General features: G+C 48.7%; 1 protein-coding gene across 1 annotated transcript in view; it reads left to right on the top strand.

The window, feature by feature from the left end:
- LOC140429147 (15-hydroxyprostaglandin dehydrogenase [NAD(+)]-like) overlaps positions 1 to 22,900 on the top strand; it is a 131,095-nt gene extending 108,195 nt beyond the window's left edge. Inside the window, exon 7 of the mRNA XM_072515776.1 lies at positions 15,225 to 22,900. Coding sequence (XP_072371877.1) covers positions 15,225 to 15,333 — 109 coding nt within the window. The 3' untranslated portion in view covers positions 15,334 to 22,900. The remainder of the gene's footprint in view (positions 1 to 15,224) is intronic.
- The last annotated feature ends 984 nt before the right edge of the window (positions 22,901 to 23,884 follow it).

Here is a 23,884-nt window from a genome sequence, read left to right as displayed (position 1 = left end):
GCTCACCCAAGCTCGCGAACTTCCCGTCCACAAACAGGTCCCCTAACTTTTGTATGCCTGCCCTGTGCCACCCCGAAAACCCTCCACCTGTTCTTCCTGGGGCGAACCGGTGGTTCCCCCGTAATGGGGTCCACGCCGAGGCCCTAACTTCCCCCCTATGCCGACTCCACTGCCCCCAAATTTTGAGGGCCGCCACCACCACCGGGCTCGTGGTATACCTCCTTGGAGGGAGCGGCAGCGGAGCCGTTGCCAGCGCCCCCAGACTCATACCCACACAGGACGCCGTCTCCAGCCTCTTCCATGCAGCCCCCTCCCCCTCCATCACCCACTTGCACACCATTGTCGCATTGGCGGCCCAGTAGTACCCACAGAGGTTGGGCAGCGCCAGCCCCCCCCTATCTCTACTCCGCTCCAGGAACACCCTTCTCACCCTTGGAGTCCCTCGCGCCCACACAAACCCCATTATACTCCTGTTAACCCGCCTGAAAAAAGCCTTCGGGATAAATACGGGGAGGCACTGGAACAGGAACAAAAACCTTGGGAGCTCCGTCATTTTGATTGACTGCACCCTACCCGCCAGGGACAGCGGCAACGCGTCCCACCTCTTGAACTCCTCCTCCATTTGCTCCACCAGCCTTGTAAAGCTAAGCCTATGCAGGGCCCCCCAGCTCCTGGCCACCTGGACCCCCAAATATCTGAAACTCCTCTCCGCCCTTTTTAGTGGGAGCTCGCCGATCCCCCTCTCCTGGTCCCCTAGCTGAACTACGAACAGCTCGCTCTTCCCCATATTGAGCTTGTACCCCGAAAAGTCCCCGAATTCCCTAAGCATCCTCATTACCTCTGGCATTCCTCCCACCGGGTCCGCCACATACAGCAGCAGGTCGTCCGCATAAAGCGACACCCTGTGCTCCTCCCCACCCCGCACCAACCCCCTCCAGTTCCTCGACTCTCTCAGTGCCATAGCCAGGGGTTCAATCGCCAGCGCGAAGAGCAGGGGGGACAGGGGACACCCCTGTCTCGTCCCTCGGTGCAACCGAAAGTACTCGGACCTCCTCCTATTTGTGGCCACACTCGCCATCGGGACCTCGTACAACAGCCTAACCCACCTGACAAACCCCTCCCCAAACCCGAACCACTTCAGCACCTCCTACAGGTACCCCCATTCTACCCTATCGAAGGCTTTCTCAGCGTCCATCGCCACCACTATCTCCGCCTCCCCCTCCCTCGCCGGCATCATGATAACGTTCAAAAGCCTCCGCACATTCGCGTTCAACTGTCTCCCCTTCACAAACCCCGTCTGGTCTTCATGGATGATCTGCGGCACACAATCCTCAATCCTCGTGGCTAAGACCTTCGCCAGCACCTTGGCATCTACATTTAGCAAGGAAATCGGTCTGTAAGACCCACATTGCAGGGGATCCTTGTCCCGCTTCAGGATCAAGGAGATCAGTGCCCGGGACATCGTCGGGGGTAAAGCCCCCCCCTCCCTTGCCTCATTAAAGGTCCTACCTAACAGCGGGCCCAACAGGTCCATATATTTTTTATAGAACTCGACCGGGAAACCGTCCGGCCCCGGTGCCTTCCCCGCCTGCATGCTTCCTATCCCCTTGATCAGCTCCTCCAGCCCAATCGGGGCCCCCAGTCCCGCCACCAGTCCCTCTTCCACCTTTGGAAACCTCAATTGGTCCAGGAAACGGCCCATCCCTCCCTCCTCCCGTGGGGGCTCGGATCGGTACAATTCCTCGTAAAAGTCCCTGAAGACCCCATTGATGCCAACCCCACTCCGCACCACGCTCCCTCCCCTGTCCTTAACTCCCCCGATCTCCCTAGCTGCGTCCCGTTTCCGAAGCTGATGCGCCAGCATCCGGCTTGCCTTTTCCCCATACTCGTAGACTGCCCCCTGGGCCTTCCTCCACTGCACCTCTGCCTTCCTGGTGGTCACCAGGTCGAATTTGGCCTGGAGGCTGCGCCTCTTCCTCAACAATCCTTCCTCGGGTTCTTCCGCATACCTCCTGTCTACCCTCACCATCTCCCCCACCAGCCTCTCCCTCTCCCCCCGCTCCCTCCACTCCTTGTGGGCCCTGATGGAGATCAGCTCTCCCCTCACCACCGCCTTCAGTGCCTCCCATACCATCCCCACTCGGACCTCCCCGTTGTCGTTGGTCTCCAAGTACCTCTCTATACTTCCTCGGACCCGCTCGCTCACCTCCTCGTCTGCCAACAGCCCCACCTCCAAGTGCCACAGCGGGCGCTGGTCCCTCTCTTCCCCCGTCTCTAAGTCCACCCAATGCGGGGCGTGGTCCGAAATGGCTATTGCTGAATACTCGGTATCCTCTACTCTCGCTATCAGCGCCCTACTCAAAATGAAAAAGTCGATTCGAGAATAAGCCTTATGGACATGTGAGAAGAATGAAAATTCCCTAGCCCCCGGCCTTGCAAATCTCCAAGGGTCCACCCCTCCCATTTGGTCCGTAAATCCCCTCAACACTCTAGCCGCTTCCGGCTTCCTACCCGTCCTAGACCTGGAGCGATCCAGTGCAGGATCCAACACCGTGTTAAAGTCTCCCCCCATTATCAGGCCCCCCACTTCCAAGTCTGGGATCCGACCCAACATACGCCGCATAAAACCCGCATCGTCCCAGTTTGGAGCATACACATTGACCAGTACCACCCTCTCTCCCTGCAACTTACCACTTACCATTATGTACCTACCGCCATTATCTGCCACAATGCTCGACGCCTCGAATAACACCTTCTTTCCCACCAAGATCGCCACCCCTCGATTTTTGGCATCTAGCCCCGAGTGAAACACCTGACCTACCCACCCTTTCCTCAGTCTTACCTGGTCTGCCACCTTCAGGTGTGTCTCCTGGAGCATAACCACATCCGCCTTGTGCCCCTTCAGGTGCGCGAACACGTGGGCCCGCTTAACCGGCCCGTTCAGTCCCCTTACTTTCCAGGTTATCAGCTGGATCAAGGGGCTACACGCCCCCCTCCCCCGCCGACTAGCCATGACCCCTCCACGGCCAGCCACGAGCCCGCACCCCACACCCGGCCCGTTCCCCACAGCGGCATACCCCCGTCTTGACCCACCCCACTCGCTCCAGCTCCTCCTTGACCTTAGCAGCAGCAACTCGATTTCTCGCCCCCCCCCCCCCCCCCCCCCCCCCCCCCACCGGCTAGGACCCATCCTAGCTGGTTTACTCCCCCCATTGCACTTCCGCAAGTCAGCTGACTCCTGCTGACCCCGGCCACTCCCGCCTCCCCTTCGACTCCTCCCATTGTGTGGCACACCCTCCTCTCCCGCTCCCCATTCACAGGCTCTCCCCCTCCGTTCTAAGCGCGGGAAACAATCCTCGCTTCCCCACCTCCGTCCCCCCCAGTCTTCGGAGTGGGAAAACATCCCGCGCTCTCCACCTACCAGGCCCCGCCACCAACCAAAACAGTGCCCAACCCGCCCCATCCACCCTCCCCAACCCGAAAGAGAAAAACACAGAGAAAAAGAAACCCAAAACAATGCAAAGGCCCCCCCCCCGAACCAAAAATAGGCATAACATATCCACCGCAGTCCCCAATCGCCCGTCCCGACCCTCAGTCTGTGTCCAGCTTCTCGGCCTGAACAAAGGCCCACGCCTCCTCCGGAGACTCAGAATAATGGTGCCGGTCCTTGTAGGTAACCCACAATCGCGCCGGCTGCAACATGCCAAACTTCACCCCCTTCCTGTGCAGCACCGCCTTCGCTCGATTGTACTCGGCCCTCCTCTTCGCCACCTCCGCACTCCAGTCCTGATATATCCGAACCTCCACGTTCTCCCACCTGCTGCTCCTCTCCTTCTTGGCCCACCTGAGCACACATTCCCGATCGACGAACCGATGGAACCGCACCAGCACCGCCCGCGGAGGCTCGTTAGCCTTGGGTATCCTCGCCAACACTCTATGGGCCCCTTCTAGCTCCAGGGGCCCCTGGAAGGACCCCGCTCCCATCAGCGAGTTTAACATGGTGACCACATAGGCCCCCACGTCCGGCCCCTCCAGCATCCTCCGGGAGGCCCAGAATCCGCAGATTCTTCCGCCTCGACCGATTCTCCATCTCCTCGAACCGCTCCTGCCATTTCTTGTGGAGCGCCTCGTGCGCCTCCACCTTTACCGCCAGGACTAAGATCTCGTCCTCATTGACAGAGATCTTTTGTTGAGCCTCTCGGATTGCCACTCCCTGGGCCGTCTGTGTCTCCAGCAGCTTATCAATAGAAGCCTTCATCGGCTCTGGCAGGTCCTTTTTAATCTCTCTGAGGCAGCGCTGGATACCCTCCTGTTGCTCCTCCGTCAACTGCCTCCACGCTGCCTGGTCTCCGCCCGCCGCCATTTTGTCCTTCTTCCCTCCCTTCTTCTGGTCCACCACCACCTTTTTTGTCACCCCGCTCCTAGTTAAAGCCATATACTGACGGGGAACTATTATTAACTCCTTCCCACACCGGGAAACGTCGAAAAAGTGCCCTTGGGGGCCCTCAAAAGAGCCCAAAAGTCTCGAGAGGGAATCCTTTTGGCAGTGTTCGCTTCACCAATCTGCCCCAAAATGTCCGTGGAAACTCCTGAAAAAGGTCTAAGTGTCCGTTCCAGACGAGAGCTGCCGAATGCGTGACCTACTCCTCCATGGCCGCCACCGGAAGCCTCGTCCCCGCTTCTTTAGTGGCCCTGGTGAGATCTTTTCACAGTTGTTCCCTCTGCTGTTAGAATTCACTTTTGATAAAGGTCCTCAGGTCAGTTTGCAGCTTTAAGCTTGCCCTTCCCCCGCTTGCATGCTGCAAACTGCTGCAAATGCTGTTCATCCTGTTGCAGCCAAATCTTCCACTGCTTCTGCCGGGCCTGGCAGCCAAAAGACACAACACTCCTGGGCGACACCATCAGGGGAGTGTTGCAGTCCTCTTGCCACACCGGGAAATGTCAAACAAATGCCGTGGGGGCCCGGCAAAAGAGTCCAAAAGTCCGTTCCAAGCGGGAGCTACCGAATATGCGACCTAGCTCTGCATAGCCGCACCCGGAAGTCGAGAGATGGTATTTAATAAACATTTGTGATTGCCTTGGGAGTTCTAAAGAGCCAAATCCAAAATGTAGAGCTCGTGTTACAGGTAGTTCCACGTTTTTTGTTCACAAGAATGCTGCAGCTTTCCCAACCAATTCATAGAATGTGCTGACAAATGGTCAAATGTACCGATGTCAACTGTTCATGGCGCAAATTTGAACTCGCAATGTGCTGATTGGTACCAAATACATGAGGTCACCATACCCAGTTTTAATGGCATATCTGTACTTGACAGGGTCTAACCACAGGTCACCACCACCTTCTCATGGGCAATAAATGCTGCCACAGCCAAGACACTTAACCTGGATGAGTGCTTTGCTTTTTCAATTTATAGTTTTGATTCTTTAGAAAGATTGCCGCTTGTGTCAGACATCAGAATCAGTCAACGAACTACGCCCTTTCCATCTTTTTAGTATCGTTTTGCCAGTTTGTTATTATAAAAGTAAAGTTGCCACAGTCCCAGATGACCATAGGCTGCTTTCCCCTTTGAGCGGGTAGAGCTGACTGGTGGTAATTTAAGCTGAGGATCACCACACCTCAGGCAAGGGGTAAGGTTGAGAAGTCGGGGCCTTCATGAATAACCTCAGCCGCTACGGGAATTGAACCCACGCTGCTGGCCTTTCTCTGCATCACAAACCAGCTGTCCAGCCAACCGAGCTAAACAATCTATCTTAATGACTTAGATGCAGGGATGGAATGTATGAAAGCCAAATTTGCAGATGACACTGAAATAGGTGGGAAATCAAGTTGCATAAGGAAATATGAAATTTACAAATGGATATGGATGGATTAGGCGAGTGGGCCAAATTTTGGCAGATGGAAGTTAGCATGGATAAGTGTGAAGTTATCCATTTTAGTCAGAGGAATAAAAAGGCATCTTATTATCTAAATGGAGAGCTACTTCAAAATGTTTTGGTGCAGAGGGATGTGGGTGTCTTCGTGCGTGACTCCCAGAAAGTTAGTATGCAAGTGCAGCAGGTGATAAGGAAGTCAAATGGAATTTTGACATTCATTGCTAATGGAATAGAGTATAAACGTAGGGAAGTGCTGTTGCAACAGCACACTTGAGGAAGGGCATAAATACATTAGAGCAATTCAGAGAAGGTTGACTAAATTATTCCAGGGATGAAGAGATTGAGCAGTTTAGGCCTATACTCGCTGGAGTTTAGGAGAGGAGATCTAATTGATGTATATAAGATGCTAAAGGTTTCTTTTTCATTCATGGGATGTGGGCGTCGCAGGCTGTGCCAGCATTTATTGCCCATCCCTAATTGCCCTTAAGGGGGCAGTTAAGAGTCACCCACATTGCTGTGGGTCTGAAGTCTCATGTATGGATGTTCCCTCTCATTGGACTGTTTAGCGGTTTAGTCAGGCGGCATGGTAGTGGTTAGCACTTGAGCTTAGACAAAGGGTCATCTGGACTCGAAACATTAGCTCTTTTCTCTCCCTACAGATGCTGCCAGACCTGCTAAGATTTTCCAGCATTTTCTTTTTAGTGGTTAGCACTTTTGCTTCATAGCTCCAGGGTCCTAGGTTCAATTCCCGGCTTGGGCCACTGTCTGTGCGGAGTCTGTGCGTTCTCCCTATGCCTGCATGGGTTTCCTCCGGGCGCCAAGGTTTCCTCCTCCAAGTCTCGAAAGACGTGCTTGTTAGTTGAATTGGACATTCTGAATTCTCCCTCAGTGTACCAGAACAGGTGCCTTAGTGTGGCGACTAGGGGATTTTCACAGGAACTTCATTGCAGCGTGAATGTAAGCCTACCTGTGACAATAATAAAGATTAAGATGATTAAGGTTAAGATTAGAATGAGAAGCCATAGCTTTAAGCTAAGTGGTGGAAGATTTAAAACAGAAATGTGGAGGAATTACTTCACTTGAAGGGTTGTGAATCTGTGGAATTCTCTACCCCAGATTACAATGGACACCGGAACATGAAACAAAGTTAAGGGGGAGATAAATAGGTTTTTAATTAGTAGCGGGAGAAAGCCTTGACGGGAGTGGGCAGGAAGGTGGCGATGAGGCCAAGATAAGATTATCCATGATCGTATTGAATGGTAGAGGAAGCTCGAGGAGCTGCATGGCCGACTCCTGCTCCTAGTACTGGTTCTTATATTAACTGGATTACTAGACCAGTCACAGAACCAATTCACTGCCATGCTGAGGCCCATGGGACTGCGCATTTGAGTGCTGTCATGTGATCCAGCCTCAGTTTCACTTTGGCCTATGAGCAGAAGACAGCGCATACAGCACAGCTCTGATGCCTTCAAGCTACAGTCCTTGTGTGCCGAGTTGGAATGAATTAACCCGCAAAGTGTTCACACAATCCCTTGTCATTGCACTAGTGATCCACAGTCTCAGGGGTTACTGCAATTGCCCCTTTAACTCAAAACACTTTGCTTACTCGTCCTTGAATTCTTATGAACCATACCTTGGTCTAGTTCACTTAATTCCAGATTTCTTGGACATTTTTCTTCATTTCTCTAGTTTCATAACTAGCTCATTCTTAAGATCTCTGCAATTACTTTATCGTATGGCTTTTCTTATACCAAAACTGAGAGGAATGTTCCCTCTCTCGCCTTCTGAATCAACTGCTTATTGCAGAGCTTTGAGAGCTGCCTTCTCTTTCACTACCTATCTCCAACTGCAATAAAATTAGCCAAACCCAAACTTAATAGCTTCCCTATCTTACAATGCCCCAGTTTCTAAGCAACCACTGCTGGTCTATTTATTCTTCATATTGTAGCCCTCTCTAAGCACATTAGAAACACAGTTGGAATTTTTTATTTTATTCATTCATGGGATGTGGGCATTGCAGGCTTGGCCAGCATAAAAGTCAACCACATTGCTGTAGATCTGGAGTCACATGTAAGCCAGACAAGGATAGGTTTTTACAACAATCAACTCATGGTCATCATTAGAATTTTAATTCCAGATTTTTATTGGCCGGGGATCCAGATAGTGAATGCCGATGCATTGTGCCATTTGCCTTTACCGACTAGCCCCATATCGCCCCCCTCAGAACGGACAAAGTGGCCACTACTCTAAACTTCATGGATTCATTGCCGACCACGGCACCTCGGATCCGTATATGGACTCGGACAGACCCGATTCTCGCAAAGGTTCGGAACATTGTGTTATATGGGGGTCAGCATCAACAGCTATCAGATGAATTACGGACGTTTTTGTAAAATTATCTGGGTTTGTGTGAAGGACGGCACCCTGCTATCCTGGGGTACGTGCGTCATCATTCCAAAAAAAGGCCAGGAGTCGATATTAAAGGACCTCCATAATAATAATAATAATAATCGTGTCACAAGTAGACTTACATTAGTACTGCAATGAAGCTACTGAAAATCTCTGAGTCGCCACATTCTGGAGGGTGTTCAGGTACACAGAGGGAGAATTCAGAATGTCCAATTCACCTAACAAGCATGTTTTTCACGGCTTGTGGGAGGAAACCAGAGCTCCCGGAGGAAACCCACGCGGACACGGGGAGAACATGGAGACTCCGCACAGACAGCGACCCAAGCTGGGAATTGAAGTCGGGTTTCTGGCACTGTGAACCAACAGTGCTAACCACTGTGCTACCGTGCCGCCCTATAATGGCTATCCAGGGGAGTCCAAAATTAAGATGTTGGCGCGCAGGTACTTCTGGTGGCCGGGCCTGAATGTGGATATTGAGAGGATGGCCCAGCAATGCTCCATCTGTCAGGAACACCAAAAGATCCCACTGCCTGCACCCTTTCACCTTTGGGAATGGCCAGGACGGCCCTGGGCACGATTGCATGCCGACGTTGCCAGTCCGTTTCAGGGTTCAATGTTCCTCCTATTGATTGATGCCCATTCAAGATGGCTGGAGGTCCACAAGATGGCGGTGACCACCCCCCGGGCAACCACTGAGAAGTTGCATTATCGTTCAGCACATACGTCAACCCTGAAGTGCTCATTACAGACAACGAGTGAGGAGTTCTCTGGGCTTTTGAAGGCTAATGGGGTATGGCACATCTGTACCTTCTGTATCAACCTACTTCGAATGGTTTAGCGGAGCGGGTGGTAAAGACATGCAAAAAAGGCCTCACAAAGCAGTCTTCTGGTTGATGGACAGAAAGCTGGCTCGTTTCTTATTTTGCTACAGGGCCGCTCCACACGCAGTGACTGGGGTGGCCCTGACTGAAACGCTGATGGGCCATAGGCTTCAAACCCACCTTAATATGATTTTCCCTGACCTGGATGCGAAAGTGCGCCACAACCAGGAGTCGCAAGGGCGTTGCCCGTTCGACATCGACAACCCAGATGCTTTGTACCAGGTATCACAGTGTATATTCCAAACTATGCTGACAGCGCCCAGTGGATCTCTGGGACTATCCTCCACCACACAGGGCCGATTACACATCAAGTAAAAGTCCAAGGTCGATCTTGCGAAAGCACCTTGATCACATTTGGTCCAGGCGACCAATTCTTCGACAATCTTGTGAACATAACGTTTTCATCCAGCCGACTTTGATGCCACAGCAGACCTTAGCGGAGCCCCAAGGGGGTCAAGACGCCGATATGAGAGAGATCGTGGACACAGATTCGGAAATGGAAACTCAAGCATCGGCAATCTCCGAATACACCACGACGTTCCAGTCGAAAGCGGAGTTCACCTTCCAGATTCACGGCCGCTCGATCCGGCACCTCGGCTTCGCGATGCCCAGCCTGGCGCAGAGAGTCCGGCGCCCTCCTTCCCCCCAGACGTTGGAGGATTCTTTGGACTTTGGCAGGGTAGAGAGATGTTATAACCCGCAAGAGTTTTACAGGGTGGGAACAGCTAACTTTGCAATGAACCTTGCAGAATACGAGCTCCCCAGTTAAGTGGGCGGGGACCTCTAAACAATGTATAGATATATGGTATATAAAGCCGGTCAGTTTGGCATCGACAAGGCAGACCCAGTAGGGATCTACCATGTGATATTTATAGCAGTTATTGTAAATAAACTAAGTTTCTTTGAACCACCCGGTGTGGACCCCTTTTTGGCCTTGTTAAACACATGGACCAGGTATTACCTGTAAATACAGTTCGATTTTCGTCTTCAATTTTGACTCGTTAGTATTTGCTAATTTCTTTTGGCTCACAAACTGTGAGCAACAAGCTGTAATAATGAGGGGCCTGTAATTGTAACCGTGTACAGCTAAGGTAAACACTTACAAATGAAAGTAAGGGCAGCTTAATTTTTAAAACTTTTTTTTCTGCTCAACTGTTTATCTCTCATTTATTCGGTCCATGTTTTTAATTTATTTTTTGCTCCCTCAGCTTTTTTCTGTAGTCCTCAAGTCCCGGTGAATTTCGAGGTGGGGCCCACAGGAAGTACACTGACCTCTGAGTGGTTGACCAGGGGTTCTGAATGGTTGTTTAATTTTTAGCCAATTGAGGGCCATATGTCTGAAGTTTGGCATGGTCCATGAGAACAGCAAGGTCAAGTTAACACTTCAGTGTACTGGCAGCCTGATCAGACCTACACGGGTACTTTGATCTGCGACACTCAAAGCATTAATAAAACCAAGATGCAATAAGAAATCTGTGCTAGTAGATCTCATCTAATAGAAATCCGAGAGCAATAAGGATGAAAGATACCCAGAAAACAAGGGGGAAGAGGTGACAAAATGGTGAGATTACTGGACTAGTGATCCAGAGGCCCAGGATAATGCTCTCATGACACAGGTCCCAAACCCACCGTGGCTGTTGGCCAAATTTGAGGTAAATTAACCAAAATCTGAAATTGAAAAGCGCGCCTCGGTAATAGTGACCAATGGTAAAAACCCATCTGGTTGACCAATGTCTTTCAGGGAAGGAAATCTGCTGTCCTCACCCTGCCTGGCCTACATGTGACTCTGGTCCCCCAGCCAATGTGGTTTGATCTGAACCACCCTCTGAAATAGCGGAGCAAGCCTTGCCCAGTGACACCCGTGTCACTTGAAAGAATGCATTCAAAAAAAACACAGGTTCCTCCATTCATCTTGTTGACGCCCAATATATATTGGACTGGATTCTCCACTTCCCCAGCCGCATGTTTCTCGGTGGTGCATCGTTCGCTGGCAACAGGATTCTCTACTCTACTGGGAAGCCCGTTGAAGCCATCCCATGCCGCCGGGAAAGGCACAGGAGGGGGTGCGCTGCCAGCAGGAAAAGAGAATCCCGACGACCGGAGAATTCAATCATTATTCCCACTGCTGCTTCGCATCGTGGCAACCTATCTTGAAAGGGGTTTTATTATAATGGTATATAAACCGGAAATGCTGGAAAACCTGGGCAGCACCTGTGGAGAGTGAAACATTTTGAGCTCTGAAGCAGTCGAAACGACAACAAGGTTCCTCTCTCCACAGATGCTGCCCAGATTTCCAGCGTCCGCAGTATTTCGCTTTTATCGTTGTGATGTTCCTCTAACTGAATTATTACGTTTTTAAAGTCACAAGTCGTGGTACACATCGGTACCAACGACATAGGTAAGAGTAGAGACGGGGATTTAAAACACGAATTTAGGGAGCTAGGGTGGAAGCTGAGAGCCAGGACAAACCATGTTGTCATCTCTGGTCTGTTGCCGGTGCCATGTGTTGAGGAACAGGAAGAGAGTGCAGATAAACACGTGGCTGCAGGGATGGTGTAAGAGGGAGCGTTTCAGTTACGTGGATAATTGGAGCACATTCTGGGGAAGATGGGACCTGTACAAACAGGACGGTTTGCACCTGAACCAGAGGGGCACCAATATCCTGGAAGGAAAATTTGCTACGGCTCTTCGGGGGGGGTTTAAACTAATTTGTCAGGGGGATGGGAAAACGAGCTGTAGTCCAGAAGCCAGTGCTGAGAGTAGTGAGGTACTGAGGAGGGTATCAAGGTCGCAGGAGTGTACCGGCAGGCAGGAAGGTGGGTTGAAGAGTGTCTACTTCAATGCAAGGAGCATCCGGAATAAGGTAGGTGAACTTGGAGCGTGGATTGGTACTTGGAACTACGATGTTGTGGCCATTACGGAGACATGGTTAGAACAGGGACAGGAATGGTTGTTGGAAGTTCCGGGGTATAGATGGTTCAGTAAGAGTAGGGAAGGTGGTAAAAGAGGTGGAGAAGTAGCATTGTTAATCAAGGATAGTTTAACGGCTGCAGAAAGGCAGTTTGAGGGGGATCTATCTACTGAGGTAATATGGGCTGAAGTTAGAAATAGGAAAGGAGCGGTCACGTTGTTAGGAGTTTTCTATAGACCCCCAAATAGTAATAGAGATGTGGAGGAAGAAATTGCAAAACAGATTATGGATAGGTGTGGCGGTCTCAGGGTAGTTGGCATGGGTGACTTTAACTTTCCAAATATTGATTGGAACCTCTATAGGTCGAACAGTTCGGATGGGGCAGTTTTTGTACAGTGTGTGCAGGAGGGTTTCCTGACACAATATGTGGATAAGCCGACAAGAGGTGGGGCCACATTGGATTTGGTACTGGGTAATGAACCGGGCCAGCACGGTAGCCTTGTGGATAGCACAATTGCTTCACAGCTCCAGGGTCCCAGGTTCGATTCCGGCTTGGGTCACTGTCTGTGCGGAGTCTGCACATCCTCCCCGTGTGTGCGTGGGTTTCCTCCGGGTGCTCCGGTTTCCTCCCACAGTCCAAAGACGTGCAGGTTAGGTGGATTGGCCATTCTAAATTGCCCTTAGTGTCCAAAATTGCCCTTGGTGTTGGGTGGGGTTGCTGGGTTTTGGGGATGGGGTGGAGGTGTTGACCTTGGGTCGGGTGCTCTTTCCAAGAGCCGGTGCAGACTCGATGGGCTGAATGGCCTCCTTCTGCATTGTAAATTCTATGATTCTAAGTGTTAGATTTTTTTTGGGAGAGCACTTTGGAAATAGTGACCACAATTCGGTGTCTTTCACTATTGCAATGTAGAGGGATAGGGCCATACGGCAGGGCAAGGTTAATAATTGGGGGAGGAGTAATTATGGTGTGATTAGGCAAGAATTAGGGAGCATAAGATGGGAACAGAAACTGTCAGGGAAAGGCACAAATGAAAAGTGGAGCTTGTTCAAGGAACAAATACTGCGTGTCCTTGATAGGTATGTCCCTGTCAGGCAGGGAGGAAATGGCCGTGTGAGGGAACCATGGTTCACAAAAGAGGTTGAATGCCTTGTCAAGAGGAAAAAGGAGGTATATGTAAGGATGAGAAAACAAGGTTCAGTTGGGTCGCTTGAGGGTTACAAGGTAGCAAGGAATGAGCTAAAAAAAAGGGCTTAGGAGAGCTAGGAGGGGGCATGAGAAGTCCTTGGCAGGTCGGATCAAGGAAAACCCCAAGGCTTTTTACTCTTATGTGAGAAATAAACGAATGACCAGGGTGAAGTTAGGGCCGGTCAAGGAAAGTAGTGGGAACTTGCGCAGGGAGTCAGAAGAGATAGGAGAGGCGTTGAATGAATACTTTTCTTCAGTGTTCACCGAGGAGAGGGGCTATGTTTTTGAGGTTGAGAGTATGATACAGACGGGTAGGCTGGAGGAGGTAGATGTTCTGAGGGAAGATATATTAGCAATTTTGAAAAACCTGAGGGTTGACAAGTCCCCTGGGCCAGATGGGATATATCCTAAGATTCTTTGGGAGGCAAGGGATGAGATTGCAGAGCCTTTGGCTTTGATCTTTGGGTCCTCACTGTCCACGGGATAGTGCCAGAGGACTGGAGAGTGGTGAATGTTGTTCCTCTGTTCAAGAAAGGGAATAGGAATGACCCTAGTAATTATAGGCCGGTTAGTCTTACTTCGGTGATCGGTAAGTTAATGGAAAGGGTCCTGAGGGATAGGATTAATGACCATTTGGAAAGATGCAGCTTAATCCAGGATAGTCAACACGGATTCGTGAAGGGTAAGTCTTGCCTCACAAATTTGATTGAATTCTTTGAGGAGGTAACTAAGTGTGATGAAGGTAGAGCAGTTGATATCGTATACATGGATTTCAGTAAGGCGTTTGATAAGGTTCCCCATGGTCGGCTCATGAAGAAAGTAAAGAGGTGTGGGATAGAGAGAAATTTGGCCAATTGGATAAGTAACTGGCTATCACATAGAAGACAGAGGGTGGTGGTGGATGGAAAATTTTCAGACTGGAGACCAGTTACCAACGGTGCACCACAGGGATCAGTGCTGGGTCCTCTGCTATTTGTGATTTTTATCAATGACTTGGAGGAGGGGGCTGAAGGGTGGGTCAGTAAATTTTCTGGTGATACCAAGATTGGTGGAGTGGTGGATGAGGTGGAGGGCTGTTGTAGGCTGGAAAGAGACATTGATAGGATGCAGAGCTGGGCCACAAAATGGCAGATGGAGTTTAACCCTGATAAGTGTGAGGTGATTCATTTTGGTAGGACAAATTTGAATGCGGATTACAGGGTCAACGGCAGGGTTCTGAGGAATGTGGAGGCACATAGAGATCTTGGGGTTCATGTCCACAGATCTCTGAAGGTTGCCACTCACGTGGATAGAGCCGTGAAGAAGGCCTATAATGTGTTAGTGTTTATTAACAGGGGGCTTGAGTTTAAGAGCCGTGGGGTTATGCTGCAACTGTACATGACCCTGGTGAGACCACATTTGGAGTATTGTGTGCAGTTCTGGTCACCTCATTATAGGAAGGATGTGGAGGCATTGGAAAGGGTGCAAAGGAAATTTACCAGGATGCTGCCTGGATTGGAGGGTAGGTCTTATGAGAAAAGGTTGAGGGAGCTAGGACTTTTCTCATTGGAGCGAAGGAGGATTAGAGGCGACTTAATAGAGGTTTATAAGATGATGAGGGGGATAGATAGAGTGGACGTTCAGAGACTATTTCCTCGGGTGGATGTAGCTGTTACAAGGGGGCATAACTGTAAGGTTCGGGGAGGGAGATATAGGAGGGATGTCCGAGTTAGGTTCTTTACTCAGAGAGTGGTTAGGGTGTGGAATGGACTGCCTGCTGTGACAGTGAAGTCGGACACTTTAGGAACTTTCAAGCGGTCATTGGATAGGCACATGGAGCACACCAGAATGACAGGGATAGCTTGATCCTGGTTTCGGACAAAGCTCGGCACAACATCGAGGGCTGAAGGGCCTGTTCTGTACTGTACTGTTCTATGTTCTATGTTCTTCTTCACACCATTGAATTCCATATTCTTTTTTGCAGGCCGTCAGTCATCGCCGATGGTTTTGTACAGCTGCTTGAAGACGACAGCTTGAATGGGGCTGTAATGAAAATCACAACAACCAAGGGTGTTCATTTTGAGAACTATTAACCAAGACCGCGCCCCTCAGCAATGGACTAACCTTGATTCAATTTGTCTATTGGCAAAAAATGTTTGTGTGCAAAGTTTCCAACACTGGCTCCAAACCGACATTCCTCATTATTTCAGCAAATCGGAAAATTATGGACGATATAAAAAGCCAATTTGTGGTATTTCATGTCAAGCCAAAATGGGGGATAGATAATATAATCCTTTCTGACCTTATTTTGTCAGTCAACGCAAATTACAATACAAATGACAGAAAATTGTCATTTTAAATTAAAATTGTTGTAACTATTTGCTTGTCTCCCATAATGTGAGGCGGCTCGGTAGCACAGTGGTTGGCTCTGTCGCTTCACAGCTCACAGGTTCAATTCCGAGCTTGGGTAACTATCTGTGTGGAGTCTGCACGTTCCTCCTGTGTCTGCGTGGATTTCCTCCGGGTGCTCCGGTTTCCTCCCACAAATCCAAAGATGTGCAGGTTACGTGGATTGGCTATGCTAATTTGCCGTTAGTGTCGAAAAGGTTGGATGGGATTGCTGGGCCGGGGTGGGGTGGAGGTGTGGGCTTAAGTGGGGTGCTCTTTCCAAGGGCCGGTGCAGACCCGATGGGCCGAATGGCCTCCTTCTGCACTGTAAATTCTATTCTAATGATGATCACGAATTAGAACAGATAGAAGAACAATAAATCCCTGTGGTGCCAGCCAACCAGCGGCATAACCATTTGCTGCCGTTAATCGAAGAAAATTGGAATCGCCATTGGCTTTAATAGGAGTGGGTGGGGCCACGATTATGAAAGTTCCACTACGTTCAGCAAGGCTGGCATCATCAATTCATTGGAGGCCATTCGGTCCATCAGTTCACCTGGAAGAAATATCCAATTCGTCCCACTCCCCTGTCATCTCCAAAATGGTGCAAACTTTTTCCCCTCAAGTACTTATTCAATTTCCCTTTGGACATTATTTTTAAATCTTCCACCCATCTATCAAAATCCCTCCAAAATATGGTGTGAAATAACACTGCAGGTCACTTAATCCATAATTTCCTCATTTTGTACTGTTCAAGGGGAAGTTCCTACTGTGTAAATGTGCCAAAAACACGACTTTTTTTATAATAACATTTTTTCTTACAGCCATTGTCATAACTTCAATCTCGGCTGGAAGGGGTTGGGGTGGGGCCTTACCTTTAGTGGCTCAGTTGCTTTTGAGCAGGCTCCCACCCTGACGGTGCGGTGAGCATCGACGGATGATGGCTGCCAACGAAGATGCTATTCTGGCTGGAAACCTTGGCTCTGAGGAGCAGGTCGCCATCAAGGGTTTAAGAGTTGTGGGGTGTGTTGTGGAGGCAATTGGGGGCACACGAGAAGGTTCTTGCAATAGAGAGATTCGATAGATAGATTGATATTTATTGTCACATGTACCGAAGTACAGTGAAAAGTATTTTTCTGCGGCCAAGGGAACGTACACAGTACGTACATAGTAGACAAAATAAAGAATAATCGACAGAGTACATTGACAATGGTACATCAACAAATAGTGATTGGTTACAGTGAAGAAAACATAGAAGAGTGTTATCAGTAATTATATATGAAGTGGAAAAGAGTTTTAGTCGGTCACAACGGTGATAAGAGATAAAAGAAAGCGGTCTGGTTGAGAGAAGCTTGCACAGAGTCGCCATGCCCCGGCGCCACCTTGCGAACGCTATCTTGAGAGCACTGTCCCTAGTGGGAACCTGCCTCTGTACGATCGAGTCCCTGCTGCATGGCCTGTCATTTATCCTGACAGATTTGGGAGAGAGAGAGAAGGAGAATAGGAGGGGTGTACGTCTGAACGGCCCTCAAAGTGAGGTGGTGGTGAGGTTCCCGACCCTGTTTGAGAATTGGGTGGCAGGTTTCAGGAATTTTGATCTGGGGGCTGGGCATATTAAATTCAATGGAGCACATCTAATCCTGTCTTCAAGGCCTGGGGTTGGTTTGATCTCCCGACCACTGGTCCTCTATTGTCCTGTTTCAGATGTCAGTCGTGAGGGGTTTGAGGTGGCCGAGCCAGTTGAGTTATCCCTCTGGGCAGAGCTTAGGTTGTTGACCGCCTGGCTTCTGGTTATACGGCAAGGGAGACGTCATGGTGTTTCGTGCTTCGATCATTGAAATCCTTGAGAGATCTCGAAGTGTGTTCATTGATCCTGCTCATGCCCCATCCATGATTTATGTTTTTGTTCTTCATCCCGAGGATAGGAATGATCCCCTTGTAGTTTAGTTAGTTGGCTGGCTCTCGTCCACTTTGGATTGATTTGGGCAGTTGCTCGAGAAGTTTTGTTACCCGAGCGGACAGTTCTGATAGTTCTTGCTCTTTCCCTCTATCTTTCTTCTTCTTTCTAAGAGACCCCGGAGGTGATGCTTCCATCATGTCCCCCACCTTGTTCTAGGTTTTCCCCTGAGCTACTTGAGGTGAGGTGAGGTTTATTACAACAGCAATTTTCCAATCCTCTGGGACTTTCCCTGACTCCAGTGACTTTTGAAAGATCATAACTAACGCCTCCACTATTTCTTCAGCTATCTCCTTTAGAATTCTAGGATGTAGCCCATCTGGGCCCGGAGATTTATCAATTTTTAGACCTCTTAGTTTCTCTAGCACTTTCTCCTTTGTGATGGCTGCCATATTCAACTCTGCCCCCTGACTCTCCTGAATTGTTGGGATATTACTCATGTCTTCTACTGTGAAGACTGATGCAAAGTACTTATTTAGTTCCTCAGCTATTTCCTTGTCTCCCATCACTAGATTACCAGCGTCATTTTGGAGCGGCCCAATGTCTACTTTTGCCTCCCGTTTGTTTTTAATGTATTTAAAGAAACTTTTACTACCATTCCTAATGTTACTGGCTAGCCTACCTTCATAATTGATCCTCTCTTTCCTTATTTCTCTCTTTGTTATCCTGTTTGTTTTTGTAGCCTTCCCAATCTTCTGACTTCCCACTACTCTTTGCCACATTATAGGCTTTCTCTTTTGCTTTGATGCATTCCCCAACCTCCTTTGTCAGCCATGGCTGCCTAATCCCCCCTCTGATAACCTTTCTTTTCTTTGGGATGAACCTCTGTACTGTGTCCTCAATTACTCCCAGAAACTCCTGCCATTGCTGTTCTACTGTCTTTCCCACTAGGCTCTGCTCCCAGTCGATTTTCGTCAGTTCCTCCTTCATGCCCCTGTAGTTACTTTTATTTAACTGTAACACCTTTACATCTGATTCTACCTTCTTTCTTTCAAATTGGAGATTGAATTCTACCATATTATGATCACTGCCTCCTAAGTGTTCCCTTACTTTAAGATCTTTAATCAAGTCTGGCTCATTACATAACACTAAGTCCAGAATGGCCTGTTCCCTCGTGGGCTCCATCGCAAGTTGTTCCAAAAAGCCCTCCTGTAAACATTCAATGAATTCCCTTTCCTTGGGTCCACTGGCAGCATTATTTACCCCGTCCACCTGCATATTAAAGTCCCCCATGATCACTGTGACCTTGCCTTTCTGACATGCACTTTCTATTTTGTGCCCCCGGTCCTGACCACTGTTAGGAGGCCTGTACATAACTCCCATTATGGTTTTTTTGCCTTTGTGGTTCCTCAACTCTACCCACACAGACTCCACATCACCTGACCCTATGTCGTTTCGTGCTATTGATTTAATTTCATTCCTAATTAACACGGCAACCCCGCCCCCTCTGCCCACCTCTCTGTCTTCTCGATAGGTTGTGAATCCCTGGATGTTTAAATGCCAGTCCTGAACCCCCTGCAACCACGTCTCTGTGATGCCTACCACATCATACCTGCCAGTCACAATCTGGGCCACAAGCTCATCTACCTTGTTCCGTACACTGCGCACATTTAAATATAGCACCTTTAATTCTCTATTGACCGTCCCTTTTTGTTTTCTTAGTGTGGTGGACCTTGGTTTACTGAGCCTTTCCATACACTGTGTCATATTTTGTGGGATGGGGACTATCGTAACCTCTCCTGAGTTCTGTCTTTTTGTGCTTTTTTTTATTCCTAAGCAGCTACGCTTCCCACTGATTACTTCACCTCTTGGTTCCCTGACTTTCCCTTCCCCCCCCAATCTCTAGTTTAAAGTCCTATTGACCACCCTATTTGCTCTTTTCGCCAGAACACTGGTCCCAGCTCGGTTCAGGTGGAGACCATCCCAACGGTATAGGTCCCCCCTGTCCCAAAACTGATGCCAGTGTCCCATGAAAAGGAACCCCTCTTCCCCACACCACTCTTTCAGCCACCTGTTAACTTCCCTTATTCTTGCCTCCATATGCCAATTTGCACGTGGCTCGGGCAGGAATCCGGAGATTATGACCCTTGATACCTAATGGGTGGGGCCTGGTAGCTCGGGTCTTCACTTACTTGCTTACTTCTTATTCCAGGGAGACCCTGGGTTTAAGGTTTGAGTCTGAGATTTACTTGGATGTGTGGCTGCTGGCCATCTCCTTATAGCCTTGTAAACATATGATGGTTGTCTATTCTGTCCTGGGCCTGGACGGGGTTGGATTGCATTGTGGGGTATCAATATAATGTATTTCTCCCTTAGTTTTGGAGCTCTGGTGAATTTGTTTTCCCTCTGTTTTTCTTTTTTGAAGTGATGGGTTTGACATTTTTGATTGTGTTTTGCTTTGATTCAGATGGATCTTGTATCTGTGAAGAGTCATAGAATTCCTACAGAGCAGAAGGAGGCCATTCAGCCTATCAACTCTGCACCGACCCTCTGAAAGAGCAACCCACCTCAGCCCACTTCCCCTTTCAATCCCTGTAACCTAACCTGTACATTCCTGTCTGTTAAGGGACGATATATCGTGGCCAATCCACCCAACCTGCACATTTGTGGATTCTGGACGGAAACTGGAGCACCCGCAGGAAACCCACGCAGACACGTAGAGAAAGTACAAATTCTACACACACAGCCACAAGGTCGGAATTGAACCTGGGTCCTTGCGCTACATAGACACACAGTATACACAGACACCCAATATACACAGGCTTCCAGTATACATAAGCACCCAGTAAACAGGCACACGGTATACACAGGCACGCAGTATACACAGGCACGCGGTATACACAGGCACCCAATATACACAGGCTTCCAGTATACATAAGCACCCAGTAAACACAGGCATGCGGTATACACAGGCATGCAGTATACACAGGCACCCAATATACACAGGCTTCCAGTAAACACAGGCACGCAGTATACATAGGCACGTGATATACACAGGTACGCCGTATACACAGGCTCTAAGTATATGTTACCTAACAACGAACATACACTCTTTGTATTTTTGTTTGATTTATTTATTCATGGGACGCTGTTATCACGGGCAAGGCCAGCATTAGTTGCCCATACCTAATTGTCCTTGAGAAGGTGGTGATAAGTCACTTCTTCAACACTACAGTCTGTTGTTGCAGTTTTGATACAGCTGGGCTAAATGTGCTTTTGGCCTATCTGGGACCTAGGCCCATGTCAGATGGTGCGCCAAGTTTTATTTTTATTTTCATCTTGTGGGAAGATGGTGATTTATGGTAATGTCATCGGACTGCAAAAGAGGCCGAGCTAATGCCTTTGGGGGCAGGAACTCGAAACCCACGATGTCAGCTGTCGGAAGTAAAATTCAGTGAATTCAAAAATCTGGAACAGAAGACGAGTCTCAAAGAGTGCAAACGTGAAATCAACATTTGCCATTGCTGGAGCTATTGGTTTTCTGAACCAATACATTGAGGAACCAACTAGAGAACAGCCCATCCTAGACTAATGAGGAAGGAATCATTGGCCATCGAGTTGTGCGAGGCCCCTAGGGGTTGAACCACCATAATATGATAGAATTCTTCATCGAGTTGGAGAGTGGCACAGTTGATTTTGAAACTCGGGTCCTGAATGTCAATAAAGAAAACTGCGACGATATGGGGCGTGAGGTGGCTATGGTGGATTGGGGAACATTGCTTAAAGGGACGATGGTGGATAGACAGTAGGGAAACATTAAAAGAGCGCAGGGTGTACTGCAACAACGGTCCGTTCCTGTCTGATGCAAAAATAAAACAGGAAAGGTCTGATTTGTTATGTTGTAGGTGTAACATAAGCGGATTCCTTGTGGTGCACTTGACAAAGGAAGGTTCAGATGTGGAGATAACTTCAACACATTTATTAAACTATTTACACTTCTATTACTCGGATTCGACACTACTGCTAATCCTACTGTAGCTACCCAGATTGACTAACCAGCTGCTGCAATCCACGTGGTGGGTGTAATATTGAATCAACCCTGTCTCTGTACTCACTATCTCCACTGGAAAGAGGCAGATCATGTGTGTGGTGTCCTTTATATATGGGTTGTGTAATGTGGTCGTGTCACCTTGTGTATCGTGAATGTCCATTGGTCGTGTCCTATCTAACTGATCTATTGGTTGAGTGTGTGTGTGTGTGTGTGATGCTTCTGGTGCTCCCTCTAGTGTCTAGTTAGCCTACATGCATTTACATTGATGCACATCACCACAGTATCCAAACCATGGTTTACAAGGGAAATTAGAGATAGTGTTCGATCCTCGGAAGAGACATAAATTGGCCAGAAAAAACAGCAGACCTGAGGATTGGAAGCAGTTTATATTTCAGCAAAGGAGGACAAAGGGATTGATTAAGAAGGGGAAAATAGAGAACAAGTGTAATCTTGCAGGGAACACAATCACTGACTATATCCCTGGAATGAAGAGTTTGTCACCTGATGAGACTGAGGACTCTTGGTCTGTACTCATTGGAGTTTAGAAGGATGAGGCGGGAACTTATTGAAACTTACAGGATACTGCAAGGCCTGGATAGAGTGGACATGGAGAGGATGTTTCCACTTGTAGGAGAAATTAGAACCAGAGGACACCATCTCAGACTAAAGGGACGATCCTTTAAAACAGAGATTAGGAGAAATTTCTTCAGCCAGAGGGTGGTGAATCTGTGGAACTCTTTGCCACAGAAGGCTGTGGAGACCAAATCACCGAGTGTCTTTAAAACAGAGAAAGATAGGTTCTTGATTAATAATGAGGATCAGGGCTTACGGGGAGAAGGCAGGAGAATGGCGAAGAGAAGAATATGAATGGCGGAGCAGACTTGATAGGCTGAGTGGCCTAATTCTGCTCATATGTCTTATGGACAGGTTTTCAGTATCGATTTGGTAACAATATACACCCACTCTGTGAAGAGAGGTGCTCGATAGAACTGGGCACCAAAATATTGGCTGGAATTCTCCGGCCGATCACCAGTGGTGGAATTCTCTGGTCCCGACGGCAGCTCCTCCCGCGGCTTTCCCGGCGCCGTGGGGTGGCTTCAATGGGAAATCCCATTGCCAACGGCCGGAGAAACGAATCCTGCCGACAGCGAATGGCGCGCTGCCAATAAACATGCCCATTGGCTCTATCACTGAATACTTTGATTGAATGTGTAGAATTATAAACTTGCATACAATAGGTATCATTTACTCTGCAGACTCTATAGCGACTGGTAAAAGCATGTATAAATATTGTGGGAAAAAATTAAAGAAAAAGCTTCCAATATTTGCAGTTTTCTCTCTGTTTTTTGTGGCCAGTGCACCTGTGAACATTAAAGCTCGGATTTGTTTTATATATTTCTTTGATGGATATGATAATAGTGCAGGCCAGCACGTCAGGCAAAGGACAAGGTTGGAATATTCACAACCATCTTCAGCCAGAAGTGCCGAGTGGATGATTCGTCTCCACTTCCTGCTAAGGTCCCCAACACTGCAGGTGCCTGTCTTTAGACAATTTGATCCACTCCACATGATGTCAAGAAATAAAGTGTAACGGCTGTGGGCCCTGACAACAATGTAGCTGTCGTGCTGAAGACTTGTGTACCAGATCCAACTGCATCAAGATGTTCATGTACACTTACAGCTACAACGCTGACATCTATCCGGCAATGTGGAAAATTGCCCGGGTATGTCCTGCCCTCAAAAAGCAGGACAAATCCAATTCCCGCCCCATGACTCTACTCTCACCAGCAAAGTGACGTCACGCGTCCTTGGCAATGTTAGCAATAACTGCTCCCCGACGTTCAGTTTGGGTTCCGCCAGGGTCACATGGTTCCAAACCTCATTACAGCCTTGGTTCAAACATGGATAAAAGAGCTCAACTCAAGAGGTGGGAGTGACTGCCCTTGACATCAAGGCAGCATTTGAGTGAGTGTGGCACCCAGGAGCCCTAGCAATACTGAGGTCAGGGAGGGAAAACTCTTCACTGGTTGGAGCACCAAGGAAGATGGTTGTAGTTGTTGAGGCCAATCATTCTCAGTCCTAGGACACCACCGTACGATTCCTCGGGGTCGTTTCCAAGGCCCATCTTCAGCTGCTTCATCAATGACCTCCCCCCACCAGAAGGTCAGAAGTGGGGATATTTGCTGATGATCCTACATTACAACGATAGCATTTTCAAAAGTAAAATACTTGAAAGGCCCGATGGTCATGAAAGGTGCTATAGAAAGTTGCCAGGCCTTTTCTATGATTGCAATAGTGTTCGGTACCA

The sequence above is a fragment of the Scyliorhinus torazame genome, chromosome 9 (genome assembly GCF_047496885.1).
Source record: "Scyliorhinus torazame isolate Kashiwa2021f chromosome 9, sScyTor2.1, whole genome shotgun sequence".
NCBI classification, from domain to species: domain Eukaryota; kingdom Metazoa; phylum Chordata; class Chondrichthyes; order Carcharhiniformes; family Scyliorhinidae; genus Scyliorhinus; species Scyliorhinus torazame.
The sequence above is the reverse complement of the archived record's forward strand: the minus strand, read 5'-3'. Positions and strand labels throughout refer to the sequence as shown.